Genomic DNA, 20,653 nt, shown 5'->3' with positions numbered 1-20,653 from the left:
AAAAAACAAAGTGGGAGGGAGGGGGACACATTCTGGTGGGAGGCAGCCTCAGAGGCTGGCCCCTGCCTGACCCACTTAACCCCGTCCTCCTCTGCTCTTCCAGTGGGAGCGCCTCTGGTTCCTGCTCCTCACCTTCACTTTTGGCCTCACGCTCACCTGGCTCTACTTCTGGTGGGAAGTCCACAATGACTATGATGAATTCAACTGGTGAGTGGGGGTGAGGGTGGAGGTGGGGGTGGGGGTGGGGGTGGGGGAGGATGGGGCCCAGAGCTGGGTATCCAGTACCTTAGCTGGGACCTGGGGGATGGGGTTAGAGCCTCTCTCCCAGGTTGGCCCTCTGAGCTCTGCCACCAGCTCTCTGTGTGGCCCTGGCCAGGGCCTACTCCCTGGGAGCCTCTGTCCTGCCCACCTTCAGGACTTTGGTGAGGAGGCTGGTATGGGACTGTAATGGGAAGTGCCCAGGGTGTGGGTAAGGATTGTATCACAGGCTGGCAAGAAAGAGGAGGAGGAAACAATGAGAGGGGAGTCTCTCCTGCCCTGAGGGGGGTCCCACTGGGGACTTAGAGAAGGCTTCCCGGAGGAGGAGGCATGGGAACTACCCCTTAAAGAATGGCTAGGATCGAAACCTGGGGAACTTTAGCTGCTGGTCTTGGAGACCCCTTGGTGCTTGCATTGATGATTCCTGCATTCCTGGCCCCCTGAAGAGGTGGAGGGGAGCCTCAAAGAACAAAGGCTAACAGGAGCCGAAACCCTATGGAGAGACACAGAGTGCTCCTTCCCCAAGCTGCAACCATGGAAAATAGAAAATAGGAACTGAAGGCTGGGCCAGGGCTCAGGCTGGGCTGGGGCCTCCAGTCACCCACTTTGTGGACAAGAAATCCACGGCTCAGAGAGACCAAGGTCTCTGCAGAGGGGTAGCCCCGGATCCTAGGCCTCCTAACTCCCTTGGGTAGGCCCTGGGCAGAGCTGGCAGATGAGTTTGGGGACAGCTCAGGGTCCTTTGTGAGTACCTCAGATCCAAAGGCAGGGCTGTCTGAGCCACTTACCTGGGTGCAGGGGGATTTCTTCCTCTTCACCGTTCCATTGCCTGCCTTTTGTTAAGCACTGGGAGGCCATGGGAAGAGGGGAAGGACCCAGGGTTTCAATGACAAATAAGGAAACAGGCCCAAGTCACACAGCCAGTTGGGGGCTGAGCTGGGGCTTGGAAGCCTGGCTCCTCCCCATCCATTGCTGTTCCTTCCTTTTGATCAGATGTTCAGGTCAGCATGACTGTGAGCAAGTCTCCAGTGCTCTCTGAGCCTCTCCTGTAAAATGGGGTAACGCTGACCTCATCAGGTCTTTCTGAGGATGAACTGAGATGATGGACATGAGAGGGCTCAAAGCTCTACTTAAACATGAGGGCTGCTTCCTGGGAGACCACATCTCTAGCCGGGAGGCAGCATGATGTTAGCATTTGGGATTTGCAGGACTCCGGGTTTCTGACAGGCTGTGGTTCTAGCATTCCTTGATGATCCTGGGACTCTGTTCACGGAGCTGGGTATCCACTTTTCCCTGCATGGCACCAAGCCATGCCTCTGTTATTAATGAACACAATCAAGAACACACTGCGGTCCCACCCCTGCCCTGCAGCCGCCAAGCAAGATGAGCCGGAGCCCTGGCCGAATCCCGGAGGTGGCCTCTGGCCTTTATTAAATGCTATAAATCAATTATTCATCTTTGCAGATGTCCAAAGCATGGACACTATCATGAGTAAATGGGAATGTTCCCTACTGGCCCTCAACTGCAGACCCGGGCAGTTCCTCTGAACTGGAGGTCTGCTGCCTAGAAGATCATCAAGTCTACCCCCATCATGTACAGATGGGAAATGGAGGCCCAGAGAAGGGCAAGACGCATCCATGGTCCCACAACCAGTTTAGTGCCAAAAATATGAATTGAGGACAGACTGAAGAGACAAAGGCTCAGAGAGGTTAAGTAGCCTTTCCAAAGTCACACAGCAAGAAGCAGACAGATCTGGGACAGGGACTTCAGCCTACCTGAATGTATCATTTCCATGGAGCCACCCACCCTACCCTGAGAGTGAGCTCCCTGTCACTGGGAGATTCAAGCAGAGGATGGGTTCCTGCCCTGTCAGGGAGGTGGCAATAGAAGCCCTGCCTGGCACTTAGGGATGCCTGGAGACCTGCAGCTCCTTCAGCCTGTCACCTCAGTTTCTTGGAGTCAGTGCTGGGGTTCAGGGTGCCTGGGTCCAGTCCTGATGGTCTCAAGAGTCTCTGGGAACTGGGCACAATGACTCATGCCTGTAATCCCAGCACTTTGGGAGGCCAAGGCAAGCAGATCATGTGTGTCCAGATTTTCAAGATCAGCCTGGGCAACATGGCAACACCCCATCTCTACAAAAAATTAGCCAGATGTGGTGGCATATACCTGTGGTCCCAGCTACTTGGGAGGATAAGGTGGGAGGATTGCTTGAGCCTGGGAGGTGGAGGTTGCAGTGCAGTGAGCCAAGATCGCATTTTACCCCTTTCAGAGTAAAATGGGGTAACTCTGACCTCATCAGGTCTTCCTGAGGATGAACCAAGTTGATGGACACAAGAGAGCTCAGAGCTCTACCTAAACGTGAGGGCTGCTTCCTGGGAAACAACATCTCTAGCTGGGAGACCACTGCACTCCTGCCTGGGCAACACAGAACCCATCTCAAAAAAAATCTCTGGGAATAACTCATACAGTAAGAGGATGTGAGCGACAGCCAGGGATTAGCACTGGATAAGGAGGGTCAGGGAGGGTCCCCTGGGCAGCTGCTGTCCTGAAAGGCTCCCTGACAAAAGTGGTCACACTTGAGAGACAAATGGGAGCAGAATGTCTTTCTGGAATAGTTATCAGGAGCAAGTCTTGCTCCTCTTCAGGCCTCAGTTTCCCAACTGTACAATAAGAGAGTGCATTCGGTGATCTGCCGGGCAGTAGATTTTCCCCTCACTCTGAGGGTGAGGGCCAGGGAGGGCGAATACCCCATGGGGTCCTCCTGGTGTCCCTTCCCATCTCCCTGGCAAGGTCCCAGATGATAGCAGGCTGGAGCTGCCTGGAACTGGCTTGGATTCCCTAATGACCTTAAACAAGTTGCTGCCTCTTTTATGCCTCAGTTTCCCCCTTTGTAGAGAGGATGTGAGTAGTTCATTCTTCCTGGAGAGCATCTAAGCAGTATCTATCAGGCCCCTTAAAAAGTTCATTCCCACCGGGTACAGTGGTGTGTGCCTGTAGTTCCAGGTACCAGGGAGGCTGAGGCGGGAGGATTGCTTGAGTCCAGGAATTCAAGTTCAGCCTGGGCAACATAGCAAGTCCCTTTCTCAAAAAAAAGTCCATTCTCTTTGACCCTATAATTGTATTTGTGGGAATCTATCCTAAGGGAGTAATCAAAAATACAGAAAGATATGTATAAAAATTTCATTTTTATGTTAATTTACAATAGTGAATAATTAGAAACTATTTCATACGACTAGTAGGAAGTTGGCTACATATGGCACATTAATTCAGTGGAAAGCCACGTGGCTGTTTTAAAAATCACATTTTCTCAGGATTTTTATTGGCATAAGTAAATGCTTGTGTTGAGAAGAGTTGGCCAGGCATGGTGGCTCACGCCTATAATCCCAGCAGTTTGGAAGGCTGAGGTGGGAGGATCACTTGAGCTCAGGAGTTTGAGATCAGCCTGGGCAACATGGCAAGACCCTGCCTCAACAAAAAATACAAAAAGTTAGCCAGATATGGTGGTGGGTAGCTATGGTCCCAGCTGTGGTGGAAGGATCGCTTGAGCCAAGGAGGTCAAAGCTTCAGTGAGCCGTGTTCGCATTCCTGCACTCCAGCCTCGGTGACAGAGGCCCTGTCTCAAACAAACGAATGAAAACAAAGAGTGTACTGAATACTTACCATGCATCTCACCTCGCTCCATCCTCATGAGGCCTCATGAAAGGGACTTTCTTCTTGTCTCCATCCTATAGGTGAGGAAACTAAGGTTCAGAGAGGTCAAATATGACATTTGATCAATTCTAAGACCCCCAATTTTCACACTTTAACATTGAAGTTGAGATGGCAGTCACAATTGATGGCATCTTAGAAGCAGTGAAGGCTGTCACCTCTACAAGGTCCTACAAGACAGTGAGAAGCAGAGAAGAGGGGAGATTTGAATCCAGCCTGTGTGCGTGTTCCTCACTGCAAAGCCTGTGTTCCTGACTGTGTTGCTTTGTGCAGTGCGGTCCTGGCTTTGCTGTTTATACAAACATATAGGCATGGGGGCAGGGGAACCCACAGGAGGAACCTCCAGCACAGTCTTGGTCATGATTACTTCTGGGAGATAGAATTATGGGGCATTATTTTCTCCTTTACATTTCTTGGTCCCTGGGTGGCTGCCGTGAGCAGGCATAATAGAGCGTCAGGCAAATGCTCTACCATGTAGCCTTGCTGTTGGGTGGGCAAGGTCTGGTCGCTGAGCGCAGCCTGTGGTCTGTGTGGGGGCTGAGAACATCCTGGTTCCTAGGCCAGGCAGTAGCCTGGTGGAGGTCTGACCTCTGCCCCCTCTCCTCCTGGCAGGTACCTCTATAACCACATGGGCTACTGGAGCGACTGGCCCACGCCCATCCTTGTGACCACAGCCGCTGCCTTTGCGTACATTGCTGGCCTCCTGGTACGTGGGGCTGTTTCAGGGGGCAGGTGGCCCTGCTCCCAGGGGAAGGGAGACTTGGCTTGTGCCGGGCTGATGGAAGGGCCCACCCTGGTATAAAGAGGGAAGCTGTATTTGTAGGAGTATTGTATTTGTAAGAATCTATCCTAAGGAAATAATTAAAAATGCAGAAAGATATGTGTAAAATTTTCATTTTTATGTTAATTTATAAGAATGAATGACTAGGAGCTATTTTGTGCCACTAGTAGGAAGTTGGCTCCCTATGGTAATTAATTCATATTTTGCCCAGGGCCTCTCGGGCTGCTGCACCTCTGAGCCCTGGGTCCCCCAAGATAGGAGGTCCTCTTTCTTTTGCCAGTCTCTCCTGGAATGTTTTCCCCAGACCTGGTGAGAGCTGTCCTGGCTGTGAGGGCTCACTGCAGGCTTCCTCTTCCAGGAGCCTCTGCTTTGGGTTCTTGTTCCCAATATCCTACTCACTGAGAGGCAGATGGATCCCCCATGCTGGACTGGGGACTCCTTGGGGACAGGCCAAAGTCTGTTTCAGAATCCCGGGGACTGGAACTCCCAAAATGTTTGATGAATTAAGTTGGGTAGTCCAAGTGCAGCAACACCCAGTGACCTCTTGATGAGGAATTTCACAGAGGAGGAGCCTAGAGGCCTGGAATCAGCTGCGAGGAGGCCAGGCTCAGGCTGGCTAGTCTGGGCTGGGCATTCCCATCGCCTGGAGTGGGTTTGCTGCCTCTGCCCAGGGTCAGGCCCAGAGCCGCAGTGGGAAACAGGGTGTCTGAGAAACTGGCAAAGCCTTCCCATCCACACGGGCCTGACACAGACCCTGTGGGCCCCTCCTCAGGTCCTGGCACTATGTCACATCGCTGTGGGGCAGCAGATGAACCTGCACTGGCTGCACAAGGTAAGGGCCGCCTCGGCCGGAGCTGGGAGAGGGCAGGGGAAGCTGGAGGCGGCAGCAGCAGAGGAAGGGCCTGGCCACCATGTCCCTCCCCTGGATGGCCGTCAGAACTGTGCTCATAGCTATTGCTATGCGCACAAGCACTTTTCTCACAACCTCACCCGTATTCACTCATCCCACCCTCACAGCAACCTCGTGACGTAGGTACTGTTACCATTCCATTTTGCGGTTGGGGAAACTGAAGTACAAGGAGATTAAGTCACTTGCCCAAGCTCTCCAGTTTAAAAATGGAAGATCCAGGGCCCTGGCCCCGTAGCCATGCGATTAACCAGCAGAGCTCACAGCTCTTACTGTGGCACCCACCCTCTGCGGGCCTGCCTTGGGTCTCATGTGCCTCTTCCTTCTTTGGTGGGCTGTTTTGATCTGGCGATGGCATTCCCCAACTTAAAGCCTTTCCACCATTCCTACCGCTTCCAGGATGACACAAACTTCCCTACCTGGCATGATCTGGTCCCTACTGATCTCCCAGCCTGTCGCGGGACAGTCACCCTCAGCTTCTGCTGCATGAGACATCTTAGTCTCTCCCAGCATCTCTGCCTCTTTCCTCTGTTTAGCGCTTTGCTCCTGCCTTCCCTTTCTCTCTCGGACTCCTTCTTCGGTATCTCCCCTACATACACAGGCTTCTCTCTCCGGGCTTCTGTGGCCCTGAAGCCTCCCCTGCTACATGTCTGAACTGCTGTGTTTTCAGTATTCGTCTGGCTCCCTGCCTCAACCCACCCAGTTGAGGTGCTCCTTGCAGGCCAGAGTTAACCACCTCCCTGTTCCCAGTGCCCCGCTCAGGGCTGGGCCCAAAGCAGACAGGCTTCACCCATTCCAGAGCCTAAATCTCTGGCTTACATCCATGGCAGGCACAGTGCTGAAGTGTGTTTCTGATGCCTGGCCTTCTTGAAGCTCTGGTGGGCACAGAGTGGCACACAGCTGACCGAGGCAGAGCCCTTCCCTCTCAGGAACATCTGGGTCATCTCCCTTTCCCCAGAGCCTGACTCCCCATGGACCTGCCATTTAGGAAAAGGCAGAAATGTTCAGAAACAACCATGAGCCCATGAGATGGGTCCAGAGTAACTCCTAGGGGAAGGGCTCACTCCTAGCTAGAAGATGGATGTGGAACAGGAAAGGAAGAGGAGATGGCATGAGCCTGGGTTGGGCTGTGTGGAGTGGGAGGTGCCTGTGAGCATCCAGAGAGGCAGCGAGACCTGTTCATTACATAGGTCTGGAGCTTGGGAGTCAGACCCCCGAGACTGAAGTCTTAGAGTGATAGGAGCCATGAGCAGCCCCTGGCCCCCCACCTTCCTCCTGTTCCTCACTCTACTCACAGGTCTCCTCTGGGCTTCCACCATCCCCTCTGTGAGGGACTTTCTTCTCCTGGCTGCAAAGCTGCCATTTGAAAGGACCGCACCAGCTGGCATCCCAGGGTGACCATGCTGTGGTCACCTCCTGGGGCCATGCCTGGCTCTCAGCAGGTAAGGTCACACCTGCTTGATCCTAGTGGAGAGGTCTACAGAGCCGCTGAGCCAGCCGGAGGTGGCAGATCAATGCAGGGAGGCAGATCCCATCGTCCATGCTGGTGCCAGCTCCTGGGGTGCCTTCCTCTGCCCTCTGCCCCCTCTGTGAGATCACAGCACGAGCAAGGTCCTTCCAGGTGGAGCTGACCCAGAGCTGGACCCGCCCCACCAGGAGGGAGGGCGTTCCCCAGAGCTCAGAGTATTCCAGCAGAGCCTGGAAATTCTCTTCTATTTCCAAGATTCTGTCATTTGATTCTAAAATTCTAAGGAATCTTTATTCTTTTTTGTTTTGTTTTAACTAATTTTTGACCATGTAATACATTGACATGATTCAAAATACAAAAGCCAAAAAAAGTATACAAAGAAAGTCTCCTTACTACCTTTCCAGGCTATTTTAAGCACACGCACATGTACATATGCATTGCCTTTTCCTTTTTTCTTTAAACACAAACAGTCGCCTACTCCACCCTCTGTTCCGCACCTTAACACAATTCTTGGAGCTCCTTCTTCTTCGCTGCGTTAAAAGCATCCCTGTTGGTATCCATCCCTGGCTCCTGCTCCCTGGTCTGGATATTCCCTGATTCCCTAGGCATCCAGCCAGTTCCCTGTTGATAGGCCGGATCGACATCCAGTTGCCTTCTGTCTTTTGCCAGGACAATGTGGCGGTGACCTGGGAGAGGAATTTCTGGGTGAAGAATGTGTACTTTCATCACTCTGATTTTGCCAAATGGCCTCCTTGCCAAGTGCCACTGATTCATGCTCTCTTAGCAATGGATAGTTGTTCTATGAAAACACCTTTCCCCATAAAGAAAGCATCAGCTGACTTATCGGCTTTTGCCAGCTCGATGGGTGAGAAATGGTCCCTTGCTGTAGTTTTCATTTGCATTTCCCTTCGGATGAGTTAGATTCGGCATTTTTCACATGCTTGAGTCACTTGTGTTTTCTTTTCTATAAGACTGTCTCTTCGTAGCTGTTGCCATTTTTGCCATTGCTTTTTGCCTATTCATTTGCAGGAACTCTTTAGAGATGTGGGAAATTAGCCCTTTGGCTAACAAACTGCAAATAATTCTTCCCAATTTGTCACTCATCCCTTGACTTTGTTCATTGTGTTTCTACCATAGGGATTTTTTTTTTTTATTCTTATGCACTTGAATCTGTCACCTCTTGATGACTCCTTGGTTTTATGTCAGACTCAGAAAGGTCTTTCCCACTCTAAGATTATGAAAATTTCTCTATGGTGTCACTTGGTAATTATATATTTCCACTTTTTTAACATTTAATTTTTTCTCTTTTTGGAAGCTATTTTGGGGTATAGAGTGATCTTACTCTGTTCTTTTTAGATGGTTTGTCAGTGTTCCCTACTCTCTCTACTGAGAATCTGTCCTTTACTCATTTGAGATGCTACTTTTACCATATACCAAATTTTCTTTATGTATTTGGATTTATTTCTGAACTTTTTACTTATTTTCATTTATCTATCTGGTCTTATATCAGCATCACAGTGCTCTAAAGACCACAATTTTATAGTATGTTTTAATCATGAACTATATTTTGAGAGTCTCTGGTTCTCCTGAGTCCTGAGGAGGGGAGGACAGAGGTGCTCAGGACAGCGTGAGAGGGAGCCGTTCACAGCAGGCTGGTGCTGGAGGGGGATTTGGTGCCCATGTGGGGACCTTCCTCCTCTTCCCCAGTCTGCCCAAATCTTCCGTTTCCTAGCAATCTCTTCTGGGTGAGCGTTCAGGAGAAATTGAGGTACCCAGGAGGTGAGGGAGCAGGCTGAAGGGTTCTTTTGGGGGCTTTACAGTAAACAGGAGTCCCTTTCCCTGAGATGCCCCGCTTCCTGCCCTGCCCACCACCCTCTGGGAGGCGCTCTGGCCACAGCTCACACCTCCCTAGCTGCCCCAAGTACCCTGCACTGCCCTGTGTCCTCGCCTGACTCCCCTGCCTCAGTGGCAGCAGCCCCCAGCCTAGGACCTGCACAGAGAAGGGATCTGTCAGGGACCCAACCTGAGCCCCAAAGAGGAGCACAGGGTGCCACATAGCCCCATGGCAAGCTACTGGCTGGGCTGGGTCTAGGGCTTCTGCCTCCTACCAAGGCTCCATCAGCCTCTACCTGCCATCTGCTGCGTCTATTTCATCACCTCTCCTGCTGAATCCAGACTTCTCTCCATGCACTGGCCCCAGCTTGAAGGTTCTTCCTGGTGTCCAGCCTCTGTCCCTCCAGCAGCAGCTTAATAAGGAAGACACATTCTCTGAGAGTCTCCTGTGTGTGCCAGGCACTGCATTCACCATAACAGCAGTAACCACCATTTCACAATCATTTCGCTCCTCACAATAATCCTGTTCCCTTGATACCATGCCCACTTTTTAAAATGATACCACTGAGATTTAGCTAGCATTTGCTTCTGACCAGCGTTGTACTAAGCAATGCACTCGCATTTCCTCATTGATCTTCCCCAAGCCCTTTCCAGGTAGGGGTACTTGCTATCCCTATTTCACAGCTCTGGGAAGGTCCCTGGAGAGGATGTGGAAAGATCCCCAGTAGGTAGCAGAGCCAGGATTTGACTGAGGACTGTGCCTCAAGTGAGGCTCTTAACCCTGGGCCAGCTGTCTGCCCTTTGGACTGCAGAACCCAGAGGTCAGGTACCCCCAGGAGGCTAGCCGTTGCACCTCTACAAGGCGGGGTTCCACCTCCTCTCGGGTCCCAGCACGTAGGCCAGACTCAGAGTGAATGAAAGGCGCTATTGTATCCTTTGTTCCCACCATTGCCATCACAAGCCACAGCCCCATAAGGACAGAGAACCCAAGACTGTTTTCTCAGAGGAGGGCGGTGGTCTGTCTCTGGGCCTCTAGGGTGCGATTCATCCTTCTCAGTCAGATTTAAGGAGCGATGGTGGTTATATTGTTGGGTGTCAGTGCTATTGCTGTGGCTTAATGATGCAAGGCAGGAGAAGTCCCATAGACACCAGCCATGCAGTGATGCTGCTGAGCGTGATGGTTACTGCCAAAGCAGCCGTGGAACTCAGAGATAATAATATTTTTAATTGTATCAGGGTTTGGGGAATCAGTTTTATTGCAAGTCATTTCCATTAGCAGTTAAGTATTATGATGCAACACTCCCAAAAACCACCCTTCCAAGGCACTCGCTGTGTGCAGGGCCTCCTCCCACGACGGTCACAAGGGGGCAGCTGCGCGCCTGGGGCAGCCGGGAGGAGGGGCCTGAGTACTGAGGGCGGGGTTCTCAGGGGTTCCGGAGGCACAGCCAGGCCTCCCAGAGGCTGCTCAGCCTCCCTTACACCTCCTGACACCTGACACTCAGCCTCCCTGACACACTAACCCACCACTCTTCCTCCAAGAGAGCGCACAGCCCCTCACCCCCTGAGATGGGAAGAAGGTGTTCGTTTCTGGTTCTGCCCCTTCAAAGCTCCATGACCCAGCCAGCCATTCCACCCCTGAACCCTGCTTCTCATGTGTAAGATGAGGATGCCTGCGCCTCTGCAGAACCAACCTGGGGACCACGCGAAGCTCTCCGGCTGGCCCAGGCACGCCTGAGCCTCTTCCCGCCCCGAGCCCGCATGTCACAGCCCCTCCAGCCCCTCACCTGCCTCTGGCCTCTCACGTCTCCTGGGGGAACGTTCATTTCCAGGTTGATGGGCTGGAATGAAAAGCCTCCAAAGGGAAACTTCATCCCAGGCGAGACGCAGCCTTCCTCCCCGCCCCGAGCGAGTGAAGGTCCCTGGGCAGGGAGCAGAGACGCTAGCCACCACCCCACCCTCATCATCTAGAAACGCCACTGTCCCTGCTCGGCTGGTGTCAGAGGGTCCTTGGCTGCTGCTGCCTCTGGGAAAGATTGCCTGGGGAGAAAAGGGGTGAGGGCCCCACCAACAGTGAGAGCGGCTCCAAGGAGGCAGGGCAACTGGCCTTCTCCAGGGAGAAGAACAGGCCTTTGCAGGGAGGCGGGGGATGAGTCTGGAGAAACCACGGGGACAGGTGGTGGCTTTGACTGAACCCTCCAGAACCTGGGAGCTATGGGAGGCTTTGGAGGAGAGGCGAAGCCTGGCCTTTAGGGTGGCTGGCCTGGGGGTGGGGATGCCTGGGTGTGGGTGGAGTGAGATCCAGGGCCAGGGACCAGGGGCTGGGGGCTGAGGAGTCAAAAACTTCGGCTTCACAGAGGCTGAAGCTTCATGAGCTTCACATGGTTGAAGATTTCAGGTCTTATCTGTTCCCAGAGATCTCTGTCCCTTGGAGGTGCCACCTCATCCTCCCTCAGAGCTGTGATCTGCTTTCTTCTGGAGGCTGCAAGGAGGGCGGCCTCCATCATGGTGGACCTGGATGCTGGGAGGCCAGGAGAGGGCAGGCTATGGAGATGGGGCGGGTGGAGCTGTGCTTCACCACCCACCCCTGCCTGAAGTGCCACTGTGAGCCCAGCCCAGGGTGCCAGGCTCCTGCAGCAGACCCCAGTCCTCAGCCTCCTTCCCCTGAGGCCTGGGCATGGCCTGGGCAAGTGGATTTCTTCCTCTGCTGTGCCATGCTGAGGTGGCAGGGAGGCTGGGCCGGACCTTGAATGTCACTAACCTGCTGGCCCCAGGAGAGGTCCCCCTTACTGAATATCCTCCCTCCTCACAGCTCCCTCCTCCTCCTGTCTCCATCCTCCCTTCCATTTCTCACTGTCCCTTCCTCCCTGCATCTGCCGGCCTCCTCCTGCCTCAGTCTTTCCCTGCCATCTCCGTCTGCTGGTGCCTGGTTTCCTCAGATCCCACGCCTGTCTCTTTCCTCCCTCCCCTCTGCCCTGCTCCATCGGCCTCTCCTGCTCTTGCCCGTCTCTCCCTCTGGCCCCTCTCTCAGACACACTGGGGACCCTCCCACCCACTCTGAGCCTCTGTCTGGTGACTTCCCCCTCCAGATCGCCCTGGTGGTCATCCTGGCCTCCACGGTGGTGGCCATGTCGGCTGTGGCCCAGCTGTGGGAGGACGAGTGGGAGGTGCTGCTGATCTCCCTGCAGGTGAGTGGGGAGGGGGCCTGGGTGGCTGCTCCCCCAGGACCCCCACAACAAGAGCCTTTCTGCCACTTCCCCTTCTCCAGACCAAGGCCCAAAGAAGGGCAGGGAGGGGCCCAAGGTCACAGAGCAGGTCAGAGCTAGGGAGGATGCCAGCGTCTTGAGGCTCCAGTGTCCTCACTTGGCAGATGAAGACAGAGTTGCCTGCCCCATGGGTAGAGGTAGAAAGCTGGTGACAGAGAGTCTGGACAGACCTGGGCATCACTAGTCTCCCTTACCTCTCCCTGCACAGGGCACAGCGCCGTTCCTGCACGTGGGGGCCCTGGCCGCAGTCACTGTGCTCTCCTGGATCGTGGCAGGACAGTTTGCCCGCACAGAGCGGACTTGTGAGTAGGACTGGAAAGGCCTGCCCCTCCAACCCCTGCAGGTGCCAAGACCAGCTGGCGCTGCCCTGACCTGGGCTTTCCCTGAGTGGCCTGGGGTTGGGGTGGGGCCCCCACACTCGGTGAGGGGGGTTCTGGCTCAGAGTGGCCCAGGGAGTCCACGGAGGGTTGAAGCTTTGGTCAGCATCACACTGTATTCCTCCTCATGTCTCTCTGCATGCGTTCACGTGTGTCTGTGTGAGTTAGAGGCAGGGTTTACCTTCCCAGCAAGAATGAGGGAGGGCTGACCCCCAGAGCACCTGAGTCCTGACAGGTCAGGGGTAGAGGGGTCCAGCATTGCACCCCAACCTACCCAGAGCTCACCAGGTGACACGGCCCCTTGTCTGCAGCCTCCCAGGTGACCATTCTCTGCACCTTCTTCACCGTGGTGTTTGCCCTCTACCTGGTCCCTCTCACCATCTCCTCTCCCTGCATCATGGAAAAGAAGGACCTCGGCCCCAAGCCCGCCCTCATTGGCCACCGAGGGGCCCCCATGGTGAGTACTACCTCAGGGTCCTAACAGCCCCGTAGGGGTGGGTGAGATGGGAGGACCTTCTTGGAAAACGGATATATGTAATAGTAGCAACCATTTGTAGCTTTCTTGGGGGGGCGGGTGGGGGTACATGGGAAGAATTGGTGAAAAGGCCAGGAGTGCTGGGATGGAAGCACATCTTGACGTGTGCTGAAGGCATCTTGCCAAAAAGATTTCACTTTTGTCCTAAGTGCCCTGTAGAGATGCAGGAGGGTTTTAGGCCCAGGCTAGACCCAGGTGCAGGTTAGGAAGGGCGGGGAGATGGACACTGAGTGTAGGGCCTGGGGGCTGCCAGCAGGCATCAAAACCTGCCAGGAGAGCCGGGAGGCAGCTCAGAGCCCACCCGGCTAAACCGAGTTGAGTTAGAGAGAGAGGAAGGGGTCAAAGTCAGCGCCACATTCTGCACCAAGGCACCTCATGGCCCTGCAGGAGAGCTTTGGCGAGGGGCAGGCTCTGGAGCCGTGCTGCCTGAGTCAGCATCCCAGCGCAGCCCGGCCAGCTGTGAGGGGCACAACAGTTTCCATCTCTGTGCCTGGTTCCCTCATCTTGTACCATGGAACTAGTGAGAGCACCTGCCATGGGACTGCAAGGAGCAGGAATTAGCATATGAGCAGTGCCCAGATATGCATGCGACACACAGAAAGGAACAAGTACACACTGTTGTTACCTTGGGCAGGGCGGTCTTTCTGGATCAGGGTCTCTTGCTCCACGAAAGCCTTGAGCCCGGGCTTCTCAGCAGAGGCAGTACCACCTCCACCCTGCCAAGGGGGCATGTGGGTACTTCCTGAGGGCTTGGCCTCTCGGGCATTCTAGGCTGTTGCAGGACCTCAGGGTAGTAAGGGGGCCTCACATAACTGCTTCAGAAGGAGGTGCTGGGTCTGCCGGGCTGCCACTCACCCTGGAAGTCTGGCCCCCTGTGTGTGGTGGGTGTTATTTTCTAAATAAGACTCCAGCCCCTAAGCTGGACCCCTGTGCTGGCCCCGGCCCCTCCCAGAGGCAGCCAGTGGGGATCTGGATCTGAGGCCCAGTTTGGCCACATGCTGCCTGTGCATCTTGGAGAAGTCACCAGTCCTCTCTGTGCCTCAGAGGTGCAGATGCCCATGCCACTGGCTATTGTGAGGACCAGTTAGAGCCCAGCCTTCCCAGTGGGGGCAGGGGAACTCTTATCAGGAGCTCAAAATTATGGCCCCTCCTGTCTCCAGACCCAGATTACCATCTTCTGTGCTCCCTCTAGGGGCCAGGGGACACAAGCAGTGTCCTGAAGCAAGAAGATGGGTGGGTGAGGTGGCCCCAGGGAGGATGGCTTTCTTTAGTAGAAAAATGTCAAACATATGCAGAAGTGGAAAAAAAAAATTGTGTAATGACGCACATAATGAAGAAGAATGTAATGACTCCAACCCCATGTTTATCAACATTTTGCCATTCTTGCTTCATCTGTCCCCACTTTTTTCCTGGGATAGTAAAGCCAATCTTAGGCAACTTATTGTCTTATCCATACGCACTTCAGGATGTATCGGTAACACATGAAGACTTTAGAAAGATACATAACCACCATGCCGTTATTACACCCAGCCAATATTAAGAATAATGATTCCTTAATATTATCTAAAATGGAATCCCTGTTTAGTTTTCCTTTATTGTCTCAAAAATATCTTTTTATAGTTGTTAAAAGTCAAGATTCAGTGGGGCATGGTGGCTCACGCCTGTAATCCCAGCACTTTGGGAAGCTGAGGTGGGTGGATCACCTGACGTCAGGAGTTTGAGACCAGCCTGACCAACACGGTGAAACCCCATCTCTACTAAAAGTACAAAAAATTAGCCGAGTGTGGTGGCGGGTGCCTGTATTCCCAGCCACTCGGGAGGCTGAGGCAAGAGAATCACTTGAACCCGGGAGGCAGAGGTTGCAGTGAGCCAAGATTGCGGCATTGCATTCCAGCCTGGGCAACAAGAGTGAGACTCCATCTCAAAAAACAAAACAAACAAACAAACAAAAAACAGGATTCAAATGAGGTCCACAGCATGCATCTGCTGGCATGTCTCCTGAGTGTCTTTTGGTCTATAACAATCCCCCTCCCTTTTTTGCCTTATGCTATTTATTTGTCCTGAGAAACAGTCATTTGTCCTGTGAAACTTTTCATATTGTGCATCTGGCTGGTCGTGCCCTGACAGTAGTTTTTGAGGGTCTGGTAAAGGTCCCCTCTGTGTGTCCCTGTGCACTGCCTTGGGGGCTCTGACTCTGAGTCCACATGTCTAAATATCATAGGATATTTAGAGATGGGTGGGATTCCACTGAGTCTATGCCTCTCTCTCGGTGCCTTTATAGTCCTGCTCCCTTTGGGAGTGCCTCACAGCCCATTGGACTGGGAGACAGGTAGCATGTCCTCTAAGGGTGCTCTGTGCCAGGACAGGGGAAGAAAGAACTCATTACAGAGACCCTGCTGTGTGCCAGGTCCTGGGCTAGGGTCTCTGACATTTGTTACCTCACCTATGAGGTTGACAGTGTTAGTCCATTTTATAGCTAAAGAAACTGAGGCCCCAGCTATGTCTGGGAAGTGGAATTGTGCCTTTTCAGTCCCTTCCAAAGTCCTTGCCACTCCCTGGCTCCCCAGTGCTAGGCTGTGTCACAGAAGAGGGGTGTGGCTGGGGAACATCGTGGCCAGAGGGAGAGAAGGTGGGAACAGGATTGTCTGTGGGAATGAATGAGATCAGCCTTCCCACCTCACCCCTTCACTGACCAGGGCTGGGGGAAGAGGGGTGTCCTCCCTCCCTCCTTCCCTCATAGACCTGGTCTTAGCTCAATCCTTGGTTTGGTGCTGACCCCCAGTGGCAGCAAAGGGTATGACAGAATCCTCAGAGCAGATGGAACTAGGGAGGGAGACTTAGAACCCCAACTCTCCTAAGCATAGGGACCCTCATGAATACACATCTCTAAGGGGCACATGGGTAACTGAGATCCACAGGGAAATATACCTAAAGTCAGAACAATAGTTAATGGCAGAGTCAAATCTAGAACCAGAGCCCAGTGTGGTGGCATGCACCTGTAGTCCCAGCTATTTGGGAGGCTGAGGCGGGAAGATAGCTGGAGCCCCGAAGTTTGAGACTGTTGTGAGCTGTGATTGTGTCACTGCACTCCAGCCTGGGTGACAGCAAGACCCTGTCTCTTAAAAAAATGCTAGAACCTGTACCTAAAAAGTGCAATTTTATTTTCAAAAAACAAACAAAAGAAATAAAGAAATAAAACAAAAAAATGCTAGAACCAGGATGATGTAATGGCAAAACAGTTACCATTTATTAAGCACTTACTATATATATCAGGCAGGGTGCTAGAGGCTTTTAATTCACGTAGCAGTCCAGGGAAGGAAATGGTACTGTCATATTTGTACAGATGAGGAAACTGGGTCCCCACTGAAACTCTACCATCCCATCCACCTGCTCTTCTTCCAGTTCTCCCCCTGGACTTGTCTCAGGGTATAACCAAGAGGGAATTTGACTTTCAGCCCCAGCCTAGGACTGCCAGATTGCCACAGAGGACTGTAAAAAAGCCCTTCAGCCCCAGTGTCTAGCTCAGTGGCTGGGATACAGCAATGAAAACACAGTGACCATAGCTACCAGGTATCGAGTGCTAGCTACATGTCAGGCATTTATATGCATCAACACTCACTAGCCCTGCCTCCCCTGACCCGCAGTGAAACCAGTGAGGTAAGCATGATTTAACAGATGAGGAAGCTGAACTTCAGAGAAGCTGAGTGGGTGCCCAGGGTCACACAGCTACACCATGGAGGAGCAAGAATTAGAACCATGCCTGGCCCAGCCTCCCAACATGGAAGATTTTCCATTGGCTGGGGAGGGTACATCAGCTGACTCTTGGCTCTCCCTTCACCACTCCTTCCTCCCCAGCTGGCTCCAGAGCACACTCTCATGTCCTTCCGGAAGGCCCTCGAGCAGAAACTATATGGGCTCCAGGCTGACATTACCATCAGGTAGGTGTAGCAGAGGAAAAACAGCTCCTCTAACCCCTCCCACACACATCTGCATCTACCTGGGTCTCTGCTGGGGAAACCTCTGGTCTCAGAGCCTCTGAGATGGGAGGATAGAGGCTTAGATTATCCACAGCAGGGCAGTCACCCTGTCCTGCAGGCTCCAGGATGTAAAATAGAAGAAAGAACAAATGCTCTTCGTGCAAGCAGGGTGGGGACCTGGAGTCCTGCCACAGAGCAGCTTGAAGGGAAAACTAGATCTCTATGTCTCTGCATGACAGAACTCTTAACACTCTCATGAGTGAAATAAAGCAAGTTGCAGAGTGATACATTCACTGTAATTCCAGTTACATTTTAAAAGACCACAAAAAAGTGACGTATACACTTTCTCCATGCACATATATAAGTAGATATTAGTATAAATGGCAGGAAGAATCCATAGCACTCTCATAACAGAGGTTATCTGAAAAGGGAAGAAGGGCAGGACTGCCATATGTAGTTGCACAGGTTATACATTGAACAAGGACATCACATATATGAGGACATTGTTCCCAGTGTAGATACAGAATTGTGTATTTATCGTAACTTTCTAGCAGACAGTGGTAAAATGCCTTGAGGGACAGAGGGCAAGGATGCCTTCTACTGTTTCACACTAAGGCACCCTGTGAGCTATTGGTGGCCCTGGTAGAGCAGACAAGGATTGGGGTTGTGTGAAGTTGGCTAAAGAGGTCTACACTTGCACTGCTCTCAGCCTCACAGGGATTTGGTCTCAAACCCGGTTCTACCACGTCCAGGCTGTGGACCTTGAGCTAGATACTTCCCTCTCTTACCCTCAGTTGTTTCATTACCAAATGAGGCAGCACCTACCTTCCAAGCTTGCTAAGAAAATAGGTCCAGCTTTTTCTCAGCCTGCCGTTCTTGGCAGTCCCCACCCCCCATCTGACCCTCACAGAGAGCCAGAAGGCCTTTAGGGTCATCCACCAGCCCACTGTCTTTCCTGTGCAGATGGGGAGACTGAGGCCCAGACAGGGGCAGAGCCAGCCAGATCCTGTGCTGGGTGGGGAGGACTGTGGGGGTGACGGTCATTGGTGGGCAGGTGAGGGATGGGGGGGTCAGTGACTCGGCGGCCCACCCTCCCTGCAGCTTGGATGGCGTACCCTTCCTCATGCATGATGCCACCCTGCGGCGCACCACCAACGTGGAGGAGGAGTTCCCGGAGCTCGCCCGCAGGCCTGCCTCCATGCTCAACTGGACCACCCTGCAGAGGCTCAACGCTGGCCAGTGGTTCCTGAAGGTCTGGCTGCACCTGATCCCAGTCTTAGGCTTGGAAAATACCAGCAGGGACTCCAGGGAGTGAGAGGCAATGGTGGCCATCTGCTCCCAAGACCCCCACTCCCAGAGCTTCCCGACCCCCACCCAAGCTGCTTGGTGGCCTCCTGGGCTCCTGCCACTGCTGCCATATCTTGTGGTTGTCACTGCTTGTTCTGGGTCCGTTTCCCTCACTAGAAAAAGTTGACAGGAATGAGAGCAGTGAATAGCATCAACTCTGTAAAACTCCGGAGAGGGGTTGGCTGTCTGGTCTGAAATGCTCCAGAAGGAGAAATGCTGTGGGGTGTGGGAGCTATTCCAAGCAAGCCATCCTCTTGGTAAGCAGGGTGTGGGGTAGGAAGGTTAGGGCTGGGGCCTCCTGCAGCCTTCACATGGCCACAGCCATCAATCAGCCTGACCCCAGCAGACTGGCAGCCCAGGCGTCTCCATGCTTGATTGTCAGAAGGGCATGTGGGGGCCCCCAAAGGGCTGGTGATGCAGCCATGTGTGTGTCCCTGTCCCTGCCAGACTGACCCCTTCTGGACGGCCAGCTCCCTGTCACCGTCCGACTACAGAGAGGCCCAGAACCAGTCCATCTGCAGCCTGGCAGAGCTCCTGGAGCTGGCCAAAGGCAATGCCACACTGCTGCTCAACCTGCGCGACCCGCCCCGGGAGCACCCCTACCGCAACAGCTTCCTCAACGTCACTCTGGAGGCCGTGCTGCGCTCTGGCTTCCCCCAGCACCAGGTGAGGCCTCGCAGCACCACTCTGCCCTGAGAGCCCTGGCCTGGCTGGAGCCCTGCTGCTGCGTAACCTCTCCCTGCTGCCCTCCAGACTTCAGCTTTCCCATCTATCACGCACCCCTTGCCTCCCTGCCAGAGTCATCATGGGACAAGAGAGGAACAAGAAAACACTTTAAAATGTATAAAGGTCCAGGCTGTCAAGTTACTTCAGTGAAGGGTTGCCCTGTCATGTGGTGTAATAATTTGGGGCCAGAGAAATCTGATGCCAGTTTAGGACGGCACACTAGGTGTTAGCAGCCACATGCAGAGTAGTGGCTATTGGGCTTCCCTCCTGTACTGACAGCGGGCCAGAGGGAAGCTTCCTGAGTTGCTGCCAGTGCGTTTTGCAGCCTTGGCTAGGACAGAGTCCTCCCCTGCTAATGAGTTTTCCTCGCCCACCAGGTCCCATCTCTTCACCCCACAGGTGCTCTGGGAAGGGTAGGTACTCTTTCCCCATTGTGCAGAGAAGTCTGAGGCTGCCCCTCTCCTGCCTGCAGGTCCTGTGGCTGCCTAACAAGCAGAGGACCCTGGTGCGGAAGGTGGCTCCCGGCTTCCAGCAGACATCAGGCCTCAAGGAGGCAGTCACCACTCTGCGGAGAGGCCACATCCAGCGGCTGAACCTGCGCTACACTCAGGTGTCCAGCCAGGAGCTCAGGTGCCTGCCCTGCCCCAGGAAAGGGTGGGACTGAGTCTCCCCCAGTTCTGCCACAACCACCCCCCAACACACACACACACACACACAGTCGGGCAGAGGGATGAGCACATGGGAATCAGGCCCATGTGGTTCAGAGATGAGCGGGTGAGTGCGTCCCCGAGTGAGGCCCTCTGGAGTGACGTTCCTTTCTCCGGCCATGGCTGTGAGGTCGTGAAGAGGATGTGCTTTCTCAGCCCCCACACTGGGCCTGGAGCTACCAGAGTCCACATGCTGACCCGCCTCTCCCTGCCACACAGGGACTACGCATCTTGGAACCTGAGTGTGAACCTCTACACAGTCAATGCGCCATGGCTCTTCTCCCTGCTGTGGTGTGCGGGGGTCCCATCCGTCACCTCTGACAACTCCCACACCCTCTCCCAGGTGCCTTCCCCACTCTGGATCATGGTGAGTTGGGGGCAGTGGTGGAGCTGCCCATGGCCTGCTCTGACAACTTGGCAAGCTCTGTGCTTGGGGCTGACCCTGGGAGGTCTCTGCAGCGGTGGGGAGTCCGTGGACGGGGTGCAGGCTTGAAGCATGAGGAGGATTTCATGGCCTCTGGGACCTGCACTAAGGTCCTGGGAGGACCTGGGGCCTGATCCACAGGGAGAAAAGCATCAGTCAGGGCCCTAGAGAAGTAGAGAGCTGCTTGGGTCTCTGGATTGGAGGGTAGCAATAGGGCAGGAAAAGGAAGCATGGGCCAGGCTCACACCTATCATCCCAGCATTTTGGGAAGCAGAGGCAGGATGGTCACTTGAGCCCAGGAGTACAGCCTGGGCAACATAGTGAGGCCTTGTCTGTAAAAAA

The 20,653-nt window shown here is 53.7% G+C and overlaps 1 protein-coding gene across 6 annotated transcripts in view; it reads left to right on the top strand.

The window, feature by feature from the left end:
• The window catches only part of GDPD5 (glycerophosphodiester phosphodiesterase domain containing 5), a 90,741-nt gene that overhangs the window by 63,910 nt on the left and 6,178 nt on the right, over nt 1-20,653 (top strand). For all 6 annotated transcript variants that reach the window (XR_001826590.2, XM_017533015.2, XM_017533011.2 and 3 more), the window contains 11 exons: nt 104-207; nt 4,579-4,672; nt 5,520-5,579; nt 12,042-12,140; nt 12,427-12,520; nt 12,907-13,052; nt 16,986-17,068; nt 18,209-18,359; nt 18,902-19,120; nt 19,653-19,810; nt 20,107-20,254. Coding sequence is in view for 5 of the 6 variants with exons in the window: in XM_017533015.2 (XP_017388504.1) it covers nt 104-207; nt 4,579-4,672; nt 5,520-5,579; nt 12,042-12,140; nt 12,427-12,520; nt 12,907-13,052; nt 16,986-17,068; nt 18,209-18,359; nt 18,902-19,120; nt 19,653-19,810; nt 20,107-20,254 (1,356 nt within the window). In the remaining variant the exon portion in view is untranslated. The remainder of the gene's footprint in view (nt 1-103; nt 208-4,578; nt 4,673-5,519; nt 5,580-12,041; nt 12,141-12,426; nt 12,521-12,906; nt 13,053-16,985; nt 17,069-18,208; nt 18,360-18,901; nt 19,121-19,652; nt 19,811-20,106; nt 20,255-20,653) is intronic.

Source organism: Cebus imitator, unplaced genomic scaffold, assembly GCF_001604975.1.
Source record: "Cebus imitator isolate Cc_AM_T3 unplaced genomic scaffold, Cebus_imitator-1.0 Scaffold79, whole genome shotgun sequence".
Taxonomy (NCBI): Eukaryota; Metazoa; Chordata; class Mammalia; order Primates; family Cebidae; genus Cebus; species Cebus imitator.
Note: the sequence above shows the minus strand (reverse complement) of the source record. Positions and strands in the feature narration are given on the sequence as shown.